Genomic DNA, 12,950 nt, shown 5'->3' on the forward strand with positions numbered 1-12,950 from the left:
TATTGCAGTCTTTTGGTTTGTGTCCCGTTAAATTACAAATCGCACAAGGACGCTCTTTTCTGATTTCTACCTTATCAGACTCGTTAGCACTTCTGCTCTCAGATCGGGTGACACTCGTTGACGCGTGAGAATTCATGAAAACTTTTCCTTTGTGGCGATTATTCCTTTGAATATTTGACTCCGTAATTGTCGTAACGCTACTAGCTGCTCTTATTATAACATTCATGTAGTCGGCGAAAGCTCGAAGGTCAGCTACCATAACCTTTTGTTTATGCATTGCCCAGTCTAATTTTATGTTGGCTGAAAGTTTCTCCACGAGCTCCTGTAGTAAAATTGGATTGGCTAAATGCATTTCATGTCCAGTAGTCACTAGATGCACGCACAGGTTTCGCACTACTAATCCGAAATTAATCAGTGTCTCCAGCTTCTCTGGTTTTGGAGCCGGGGTATCGCGAACTTCACTCAGCAGAGTATTTATAATGGCATCTGGGCGTCCGTAAAGAGTTTGAAGTGTATTCATCACTTCCGAAACGGTTGAGGGATTTAGCAAAAAACAACTAACTGCTTTCCTAGCATCTCCACGGATAGATCTTTGCAGTCGCATTAAATTTTCGCTGTCCGTGTATCCACACATCTGTGTAGAGGTTATATAACTGCTCCAAAACAGCGGCCATTCCGCAGGGTTGCCCGTAAACGTAGGGAGATCTTTTGATACAACATGGCAAGCTGCGAGTTGTTGCGCATTCGGCCCTTGTGATGGTTGAGAAGAACCGCGAGCTGGTTTGGGGAACGAGCATATTGGATTCTGATAACTCGACACACTCAACACTGGAGGGCGATACGGCGGTACATCATAGGGCATACCCACACCCGGTGGTATATCATACGACGAAAACGTTACATTTTGTGTCACGGGAGGAAATACAGGTGTGTTAAACATATGTAAATTGTCACGGTTGTAATCGGATACTACCGTTCTTTGGGGAGGTAAATTAAATGATGAAAAGGGCATACCTTGTGCCACGGGGGGCAATATGGCTGTGTTAAACATATGGAAATTCTCACTGTTGTAACCTGATACTACCGTGGTTTAGACCGGCGTTTGAAAATTCGATAGCTGCGCGGAGGTCGTTGCCACTGAACATCCTTGAATGTCGGGAACGATAATTTCTTCATTACGTTGAGAAGTTCGAGGTGTTGATTGACCGGCCGGTTGTATCATCGCTAAAGAAGTCGTCACAGTACCAGTGGGTATTCTACAGAAAGAAGTTGAGACGGGAGAGATCAGGTCGACATAGGATAGACCTGCCGTGGTGATACAAGCGTTGATTCTGTTTCCACCTATTGGAAAACAAGGCATACGTGAGCCGTCACCAATTGCACTGGTCACAACAATGGCTTGTGCATGCGGAGGATTCGAAGCTGCTTGCGACGTGATTTCAGTGGGGATCTTCTCCCCAGATTTGGAACTCAGGGTCACTGCTGGGTGCTTATTCATCCATTCTTGCACTTTGTTTGTATTATAACCGAGGCTACGGAGACTTTGTGTGCTTTTCCTTTCGTCATCTTCCTCCAGGCGAGCTTGCAATAGATCGTATTTTCTGGCGACAAATGCTTTTTCCAAAAGCAACATGTTCGCTATGGTTTTTTCCCTCCTTTCCATTTCTAAACGAATCGCTTTTTCCTGCATTTCTTTATCCAGTTTCTCCTTTTCCAGCAAGAGCCTGGCGTGTACTTCTTTTTCATCAGCAAGCCACTGCATTTCAAGACGTATTTTAGCGCTTGGAGTAGACGATTGTGAATCGGAACGTGAAGGTACTGGCGGACAGAATTGGCAGAAGTACGCTCTGCTCTCATTAGCAATGCTATCCCCAACACCGGCGCAAGTGAAATGGCTCCAGGATTGGCATCCGTCACATTGGACCATTTGACTGTCTACTTCGTCAGGTTGATTACATATTCGACAGTTTCGCGGTATAAGTTCCGATTGCTCTGTGGCAGAAGCTTCCGCCATTTTGTAACTGGCAAACACCGCGTGGGCTGGATTTATAATCTTGAAGTTCTGTTACGGGACGAAGGACAGTTCGGAAACTTCTTTTTAGCAAACTCGAAATTGATGGTTGGAGTAAGCTTCAAGCTAGAAATTTAATGTTAATTTATGAATTCATTCCTTCTTTTACATTTTAGTTTACTTACATTATAAGTCTTCTTCGTGTACAATTCGTCCTACTGTAACAGTCCAATATTCGTTTTATATTTTAGCTGCGTGTAATATCCTAGGTTTTAATCATTTCAATTTGAAGACTTCATTTTACTTACGATCTATATTTAAGTTCAATTAGAATTTTTAATCAGGAAATACATTTTAACGAGGCACTTGTTTCTTATCGTGTGTGACACTAGTTTTATTTGACATTTCTACCTGTACCGACATTTCAAAGGGGCTTATCGTGTCTTCTCTTTGACGCAGCATGATCGCTGATCTGTGTTGCCAACAACAGTTGTTATAAAATCATTTTAAATCACCAAATAAAGGTCAACATATTTCACGCGCGTCTTTATTTATTATTCTTTATTATTTCCGCTTTCTTATTTTAATTACTTATTAAAACTATTAATTCGTTATATTGTTTGATCTGGGCTACCGAGAAAAATATTAATCTATTTTTTGAAATATTAATATCAAGTGTTTTTTACTACGTGTTCAATATATCGATATATGTTATCGCTGTTATTAACTTTGTAATATCAACGGATTTGCGCAATAGTTATAGATTATTTATTTATTTATCATTCAATTTATAAGAGTAATCAGAAGTAAAACATTGAAAATATCTGATAACTGAAAACAAAAAGAAACTCCTGCAATTGTCGCCTTTTACGACATGGAAGCAGAAACCCAGTGGATCTATTCTTGGTTCAGTTTTTTTCCGCCGGATTCCACACGGCATCTAGGCTGATACTGTCCGGAGAGAGCTAATATGTACTATCAATCTCCTAGTGGACCCCAGCCCCTAATTTCTATCTTCGATTTGTGTTGCATGTGTGTTATTGTGCCATGTTCCTTGCAATCAGAATGTTTTATGATCGATTTTGCTGTTCATTTTATGATACAAAACAATGGGCAATACAGTCACTTGGTCGTTGTTCCAATGAAAGCCAGTTATGGCGTTTTGAATAACGAAGGCGTAATTTTCCGCAAAATCGCAATTATTAAACTTTCGTCACTCTTCAAACTTTTTTTCACATTTTGAAAATATGAAGTTTGTTTTTGAGCAATGAAAGAATGCTTGAGAAATATTTTTGCAGCTTGACAAAAATTTTTCGATAAACTTATCAGTAGCTGTTGTTATTTTTCCAAACATGTTTTTGGTTTCATAACCCATTGTTTGTGCGTGACTTTTTTAGTTTCATTCTTTTTGAAAACTACGCGAATTTTTTTTTGACATCTGATCACTAGTTGGACATTTCCCAAAAAATCAGTTTTCACTAGGATTTTCACATAAAAAATGTAGCAAAATATCTTCGTAGTGGCAAACACGATAATCATTGCTGATCATTAATTTGACTGCCTAAAAACAACGGGAATAGTTACAGGAAACAAACTGAGATGTTTTCCATTTTTTACCTGAAGTCATCAGTCTCATGTTTTCGTGAATGGGATTTTTTTTAAACGCGAAGTTTCAAGAAATCATATCTCGAAAATTCCACGTACCATATTGAAATGAAAAAATACGTGTCGAATATTTTCGAGTTCTTCACCGAAAAAAAAATAGTTAGATGAAAAAAAAATTTGGGTGGCTGATTTTCCGTGAAACGCCGTTATTTACACCGATCTTTGTCAAGCCTAGAACCGATCGATGAATGAGACAATTTTTTTCCAGGGCAAATCTTCTGCTTATATTCAAGTCCAGCCCAGAAATGTGACACTGAAATCATGTGTGCTTTCATACAGGAGTATCTCTTGATTCTTTTCTAGTTGAAGAAAGTTCGTTCGAAAGATAATGAGTGAACGAAATTGGACGAAAATAAAAATGTAGTGGAATTAATTAGTTTGCATCTTTTTGCAAATTGAGAATTTCCGCAATTCTTGATTTCTAAGGTAAACTCGACACCTGCTTTTAAGAAGAGGTCGTCGGACAATTTGCAATATTTTGTGTATTTTAGCTCCCGTGTTGGAAAACCCATACAATTACGTTTAAATTTTCTGGTTTCGTCATCTCTTCACCTTAAGAAGCCAGACAAGTGATTCACTAAATAAGTAAAATAAAACAGAGACAAGATGATTATCAGCTACTTACACATCCTCATTTTTCACGTTGGGGATAAACTTGATACACTCGCGCTTTTGGAAGTTCGCCTCAATCCAGCTTCGGGCGGTGCGCTGCAAAGAAAAAAGAAAACAAACAAAAACCCATCAAATATAAGTTAACATATCACCATCGCCAGACAATTATGACAGGCGGCTGCATTTCCACAGTAAACGATTATCCGATTAGTAGTAAGCCGTACATCAGTCTATGCTATGCTGTTCGTTAGGATGAAGGATTAATTGAATTTTCGCATGATTGATGTTATCGCCTATGGAAACCATGTACATAAATCTTATTATTAAGTCCTATTTTAGTTTGCCTATATTTACGAGAGCAATCAGCTACAGCTTTTCTGTTCAGCTAGCAGCTAGTATTCGTGTTTCACTAAAACAGATGAGACAGTCAGCTCCGACCCGGGTTGCTACTGGCAAAATCTGAAACGCAATTTGCTGCACTATTAGCTTTTACTATGTTTCGATACTTTGCAGCAAAAAAAAAGCATCGCTCTCGGCTGGCTTGGACTTGGTTCGAAACATAATGCAATATGGGTGCACTCAGTAATATAACCAAGGATCCAAGAATGATTTATCTCAGAGCCAGAGCAAAAAAAGTTTGCAGTGCAAAGGGCTGCACCGCTCGGGATGAAACTATGAGCCGGCGAGATCAATATAAAATATGAAGAAAAATGTGGCTTCACGTGTAGTACAATTTTTCCAATTTCCTGTTCCTGGAGAATTTACTTACATTCTGCTGGTTCTAATGTTCTCTTCGTACATCTATTACCGGTAGAAGGATTTCATTTCATTCATTTTGAACCGTTGGCAGACGTACAATTTAGTTGTACTAAAGTTATAGCATGTTATAATTGTACAACGAACTGAGTCAAATTTTGAAGAAGGTAATTGCATAACCTTTCAACATGGGAAAATTAGAACCAATTCTCATCCCATTGGACCAGAATCCATATTATTTCACTAATTGCTTGGCGTGCAATCAAATGAGTTCCATTTTAACGAGTTAAGTTGAGATGAATATGGGAACCCGCTTCCATCGAACCATTTTCAAAGGTAGTTGCTTAATTCATTGAGTGGTGGGTCGGCAAAAATTTCTAAAGTTGGGTATGGAGTGTAAATTTAGCTTTTCCATCAGCACAGGAGTCTGGTTCGTTAGAACTACTAAACTTAACAATCCACGAGTATCATTTTATTACACCACCTCCCCAAAAAGCAGCACGCACACACACAACCGGTAAATAAGTCAAACAACACACCCTCCGGTAGGACCTAACCGTTTAATTAGGACGCAATTCGCAACGTGTTACCAACGCCAAGTGCTTTCCAGTCAGGTATGGTTGTCACATGGAAACAACCTTCAAGCCTACAACAAGTGCTAGTAAATTTAATGGTCCGTACGTGATGGAAATTTACCGTTCCACGGAAACGCCCCCGAGGGTTATGCAGAACACCAGGGAAGGAGTTTGCTGTCGCTAACTGGCAAAGGCTTCTGAATTAATTGGTTCTAATGGGTGCTGGAGTCGGTTTCAGTTTACAAGATGTGTTTAAAACCGGTGCTACAAACAGGATGTGCAGCAAACTGAACTTCCTTTTTTTTCTAGTGCGACTTGGATTTGGATGCTGCATGTGCGTGCTACTGGCATGTGTAGCACAAAAAGGACTTGTCGAAGAAAAAAATAACGCTTAAATTTAGTCTGAGTTTGTAGAAAAACGTGAAACTCACAAACGTAAGGAAAACAAACCAGCAGTGTTTTCAATCGACTAATGGAAACAATTTCTCAATCGTGGATCTTCGAGAAAACGCTAGCCGTCATTTCGGTTTCGTAGTTATAATCGCATAAGTGACGTAAACGACAAAAAAAAATCCGCATGGTAATTGTTCCGAGATGGCTGAGCTGATTTCAACAATCTTAGGCTCATTTCAATGCCATCACTAGCTAACTTATCAAGCTCAACTCCAAAATTGGTATCTGTCTAAAATTACAAAATTTCAATATAGTTATAAATAAACGTACACCTTCATTCCACAACCTATCGCAAAGTGGCCCAAATAATAATATTTGAGTTTGGTTAATATTTCTAAGAAATATAATAATGTTTATAAAACAAGTCCCTAAATACGTTCATTAATCTATATGTAGGTTTTCGTTTCAGGAGGGCCCCGGGGAAAAAAATAAAGCATCTAACTGATGATTCTTTATGTATCTAATTCTAGATGTGCCTTTAACACTCAAACGCTAGGGTTGGGATTTTCATCGATATTTTTTTCAAAAATTTGTAACTACTGAATAAATTGACCGATCTTGATGCATTTGTTGTCAGAAAAACCGGGTATTCTTTAATTTCATTCTGCCTTAATCGGTGTTGATATGGTCCAAAAACACCGGTGTTACTCCAGATCGCCTTGGGGTAAGTCGGTTTTGCCATTTGGGGTATTCTATCTAAAAAACTAAAAATGTATATGGGAACAGTTCTGGAACAATCTGAAATTTGCAAGATTTACTAAATCGCATCAATTTGAATAAACTAATCATTTGGTCAACCATCCCAGATTATTTCGTATTCTAACATAGAATTTGTTTTTCCTGATAACATTTTTGCGTCTTTTCAAAAAAGTCTTTCAGAAGTTTTGTAACCGGTTCCAGTACCCTCTGGGATGGTTGGCCAAATGATTAGTTTATTCAAATTGATGCGTTTTAGTAAATCTTGCACATTTCAGATTGTTCCCGAACTGTTCCCATATACATTTTTAGTTTTTAGATAGAATACCCTAAATGGCAAAACCGTCTTACCCCAAGGCGATCTGGAGTAACACCGGTGTTTTTGGACCATATCAACACCGATTAAGGCAGAATGAAATTAAAGAATACCCGGTTTTTCTGACAACAAATGCATCAAGATCGGTCAATTTATTCAGTAGTTACAAATTAAAAAAAAATCGATGAAAATCCCAACCCGAGCGTTTGAGTGTTAATACCTTTTGTTTCTTGGAAGCGTGAGTGCAGATTCAAAATTACAAACTAAATAGAAAGAATTTCCGAGTTCGCATATAATGCGATTTGCAATTTATGTAAATAGTCACATATTTTGAAGGGATATAGGAGATTGAAGCAAGAAGTTCTATGTGTTCAAGAAAACAAATTGATTTTTACATTTCTCCTACTACTTTTTTTATTTTTCTTATACCACAGTCCGGATTCAACTTCCTATTCTGCAATTACAGTGTGACGAGTGTTAAAAATTTCAATTTCAAGAATGTGTTTTTAGAAGTGTTGTGGGGAGCAAATACTTTTAAACTAATAAGTAAGCTCATTTAGTTTGCAAATGTTGTGGATTATTTGTCTAACAAATTTAATTCAAATATAGCGGTTCCGGAAGCAATCGAAAATTTCAAAATATAACTCATAACGATTTCTCAGAGATGGCTGAACCGATTTTAATTAACTTATATTAGAAATAAAGAGTCCTTGTGATACCTTTTAATTTCTTCCGGCTCTGGAAATATAAAGAAACGAATATTGAAAAATTTAATTCGTCATCAGAAGTGACGATGAACAACAGGAAAATCTTCTTAGTAACTACAAAATTGAGCTTACATAAATTGCTCAGAGATAACTAGGACAATTTTAATAAATGAAAGAATGAGTTCCAATGAAAGGTCTTAAGGTTTCATAAATTTATATGCTGTTTCAATCGAATGCGACTTCCAGTTCCGGAATGGGGTAAGGAGTGCTTCATTTGTTAATATATCATATATGTTTATGTTTCCTTACTGTCTTCGATTAAAGTTAGTGTATCGCGTAGATATTGCCTCTGTAACTACACACTAATGCTTAACAATATTTTCAGTTCAAACGACGATGTTAACTATTGAAACGGTGATAACGAATATCCATGGGATTGTTAGGCAGCATTGTATGCTGGCAGCTATGAAGAAAAGTTCACTCTCCACGTTGGAATTAGTTTTTCCAATAGCATCGGTCAATCAATATTATTAGTCAGTGAATTGAAAACAAACAGCCACTGAATAAATACTGAATTATTTTGGGCAACATGTTGGTTGATGAGAGCAATTGTAACTCCGTATTTAAGAACACCAGAATACTGCGTACAAACGCAATGTAAACATTCTAGAGACAAAACACATCGTAGAAGTCTGAAGTGCTTCGTTTATTGAGTCGTAAAACTTCATAACCTTTCGTAACAAAAACAATCGGGATGATGCGATATTTTTTGAGAGCATCTACATACACTACTTCAAATGACGACAATTCACTGCATAGATCATTCACGAATAACATTAGAAGAAGTGGTTCGAGGTGGCATCCCTGTTTCGACTCGTGAAGAACAGAAAAGGTATTCTTAATACGCATCAAAACTATTCCAATTTAATTCCGAAGTGTGCTAGCGTTCGTCTTTTTAATCCTGAATATGCACGTGCACCACTCAGTAGCATGAAATCTTTTATATCGGCAGAATCGAAACCACGAGTTCACGGTGTAATCCGAAAAAATGAAAATAGTCCCAATATATCCATAATACTTTTACCTCACAAAATTGTTTCTTTTATTTAAGAACGAAAGCCAGTTTGTCTTTTTCATATAGAAGGGTTATGCAATCACTGCGAAATCCGACTTTAGAACCGTAGTTAGGAGGGCGAGTGTTAAATAAAATTCAAACTATCATTTGAGGTGACGATCATTTGACTACGTGAAAACTCTGTGGAACTTTGTTCAACACTGTTCTAAAGTATAGGACTTGTTAGACATTATTTCACCAGTAGGTAGATTTAATAAAGTTTATAATATGTATGAAAACTAAATGTGTAAACAGTATGAATTTAACCAATCAGTGTTGGTGATTGCCGATAATTTTACAGAAGCTGCTCGATATTTATCTACTTTGTATACAACATTTTCAATCCGGTAGAAGATGCTACCAGAACTCGTGTCTCTCAATGCATGAACCGTGAGAGAATTTTTCTACATTGCTTCGCTCCAATTCATACTCTGAGTACTTCACGGCCCTTAAAAAATTTTCAGTCTGATAATGATCGGTGCTGTGTGGAATTCACCAAGAGAGAATCGCAAGTTGACAATTATCGCAGAAAATCGAATCGATGATTCGACTTGATGATTCTCATACTAGATTGGAATATTTCAAAACCCTTGTGTGGAGAATTCACATACATTTTCACAGACACAACTTATACAAAGGTTAAATGCACATAGTTAGAATAAGCGGCAATAGTAAAATGATCGCAATTATCACCTGCCCGTATAGAATCGGATCGCGAGACGAGAATAATAAGCGACCGTTGGTAGCTTCAGAGAGAATCACCACAGCAGCGTGCTAACTCGTGATACTCAGAAATGTCATCGAGAGAAATTCGCTCTCGCACTGGTGTCTATTCTATGTTAAATGAACCATGCCGGTTTTTTGTTGCTGCGATGATATCCGTCTCTCTTTGATGGGACTGATTGAATCGTGTGATGAGTTGCAAGTGAGCGTTCTTTGATACGATAAAAGCCATCCTTAAAACCAATCAATTGGACTTTCCGAGCTTAATCATTGTGCTTGTGGCGAAGGTTATCGCGATATTGATCATGTCATTTGGACATGCGTGGAGTATCGTGATGTCAGATCTTAACTAATAAATTCCTTCCCAAGTAGCAATCCGCAACTAGTTCTGATACGACAAAGTCCAAACTATGTTGCAACAAGAGCACGAATATGTGTTTTATGTTATACTGGTTAAAACATGGTGACAGCAATGTTTCATCATAACATAACTAGTTACGAAATAGTTATTTAGGTTTCCAATCATAACATCTTTGTGTCATATTGAATTAAATATAATTTATAAGCTATCGTTACTTAATCAAAACATATTTTTAATCACAACAATGCTTCTAGCCACTAGTTGAAAATAAGTTTATTTGACGTCAATAGTAGCAACCCATAACAAGTTTTGAAACCACTTAACCCAACTGTGTTGCAACAAGAGCACGAACATGTTTTTTATGTTATACTGGTTAAAACAAGGTGACATCAGTGTTTCTTTATAACGTAAACATTAAACTAACTATCATTTGTAAGTTATCGTTACTTGATTCTAACATATCTTTAATCACAGCTATGTTTTTAGCTACTAGTTGAAAAAAGGTTTATTTTCCGTTGCGAAACCATTATAAATACGTTAACGTATATGTGAATCGTTACTGTGAATTGATATAGCAATAACTTAGATATTATAAGATTATAACATATAATTTCTTCATTAATTCAGATAGTTATCGGTAAGTTTTCCCAACGTTATGATAACTAAAATGCAAACAAAACAACCTTCGCTGGCTTGAATATGGAGTCTCAAGAAGTGTATGAAACGTAAATAAAACCAGTATATTACTTTATTCAAAACTACTTTTTGCCGAAAATAGTGATAGCAGGATAGTCATTTTTGTTCTATGCACTGTCATAAACACGAAGAAAATAATATAGGAATTGAACATCGATTGTGATAATATTATAATTCTCATGATATATGAATTTAAAATGATGAGAAATCACTCTACTTGGAATAATTTTGAGCATTCTAAACATAGGGTTATTTTGTTGTTTATTTATTCTATCTATAAACAGATTTTGATTGAAGGCGCATAAAAAACAGTTAAGTAAAATTGAATTCCGCTCGACAATTTTTGAATTTGTGTAATGAATGTGGAAACCGCCCATCATGTGATGTGAAGAGTAAGTGCAAGAAAATGAAGTTTGCGCTCGTTTCAAAATCCAAGATGGCGGCTTCCGGTTTATTGATACTGCTTAAAACTCCTAACAATATGGGTATTTTCGGAACGGGATTGATGAGTAGATGTCGAAAACCGATGTTTGATGTGGTTCTGAAATTCAAAATGGCGACTTCCGGTTTCTTGATATTCATTGAAAACCCTTACAGTACGGGTATTTTCGAAAAGAATTTGATGTGGTGCTATAAAAACGATGTTTGTGATCGTTCTGCATCCATGATTATCACTTCCGGTCTATTGGTATTATTTGAAAATACTCACAATAGGGATATTTTTTAAGTACAGATTTGGCGAGTAGGTACCAATAAAGAGAGATGTTTGTGATCGTTTTGAAATCTAATTTAGAACCACATCAAACATCGTTTTCCGACATCTACTCATCAATCCCGTCCCGTAAAAACCCACATTGTAAGGGTTTTAATAAAAACCGGAAGTCGCCATCTTGAATTTCAGAACCACCTCAAACATCATTTCCCGGAATCTACTCTTCGAATCCGTTCCAAAAGTACCCATATTGTAGTAGTTTCCACGGAATATAAATGAGCCGGGAATCACTTTCGATGTATGCCAAAACCTCTTTTTACGAAGTAGGTTCGTAAAAAAAGTTTACGTTATTTGGGATTTGGTTCGTAAAAAAAGATTACGTTATTTGGGATTTTGTTCGTAAAAAGAGTTACGTAAAAAGAGGTAACGTATATAAATTGTTCGTAAACGGACGTTTGGGTGTAATTGACCCTTTTGAGACTTAGTTCTGACTCCTACTGCGTCCATTAGTTCATCCTATAGCTAAATTTAAACAGAAATGATGTGCTGATTCAAACAAACTCCAAATAGTTAATGAAATTATCAACAAAATGCATAAAAATTTCAGCTTATTTTATAATTTATAGCAGCTAATCGTTTTGTTTAAATAATGTGATAGTTAACAAATAAGAGGAATATGGTTTATTAAATTCATATCGTTGTGACTGCACAGAAAGAAAAGATGAAACTTACACGACATGTAAACCGATAGTACTATGAATTAGACATCAATTGAAACGAAAATCTGATTTAAAACCATTATTGATGTAAAATTACATAAAAACTCATTTAGTTTTTCATTGAACAAGTCTGTATATTTACAAACCGCTTCGTTTTGTAATGTAAATTTCCATTCAAATGCCTGCTCCAAATATGTGCATGAAAACAAATGTAAAATCACAAAATATTTTTATCTGTGTACATTAGAATTATATTAGGATAAAAATTCTATGTAACAGTGATGCTACGACGAAGGAAAACTTATGTAAATTGCTTTAAGAAATAAACGTATTTATGGACAAGAAAAAACCAATCAATGAAAGTGTTCGATTTCGGGAGGGACCAGAGATATGCAGAGGATGAGAGATCATGTGTTGCAAGTTATTAAACATTGGTGTTGTATGGTATAAAAATTATAACATATTCCATTATAACGAATGTGCTTTGTCTCGTTTATTCGTGAAGCTAAAAATATCCACATCGCTTCATTACATCACATTTTTCTCGTTTGCTATGTTTAGATATGTCCCGGGTTGGTGGTTCAATGCATAGGACGCTGGTCTTACAAACCAGTTGTCGTATGTTCGAGCCCCGACCTGGAAGGATTCTTAGCGCCAGTAGGATCCATAGTACTAGCCATGCAATGATTCTGTACGCTATACAGGGTCCGGCACTCGAAGTGTAACCAATTAAAAAGGCCATAAATTCAGTTTGGAAAATTACTTTTACTTAATTCAAAGTACAAAATGTGTAAAAATAATACAAAATTCAGAATCAATTCACTTTTGCTCGAT

General features: G+C 36.5%; 1 protein-coding gene across 17 annotated transcripts in view; it reads right to left on the reverse strand.

Annotated features, from left to right (window-relative positions):
• The window catches only part of LOC131435438 (transient receptor potential cation channel trpm), a 394,002-nt gene that overhangs the window by 166,756 nt on the left and 214,296 nt on the right, over window positions 1–12,950 (reverse strand). For all 17 annotated transcript variants that reach the window (XM_058603330.1, XM_058603328.1, XM_058603325.1 and 14 more), the window contains one exon: window positions 4,302–4,384. In XM_058603330.1, coding sequence (XP_058459313.1) covers window positions 4,302–4,384 — 83 coding nt within the window. The remainder of the gene's footprint in view (window positions 1–4,301; window positions 4,385–12,950) is intronic.

Source organism: Malaya genurostris, chromosome 3 (genome assembly GCF_030247185.1).
Source record: "Malaya genurostris strain Urasoe2022 chromosome 3, Malgen_1.1, whole genome shotgun sequence".
NCBI classification, from domain to species: Eukaryota; Metazoa; Arthropoda; class Insecta; order Diptera; family Culicidae; genus Malaya; species Malaya genurostris.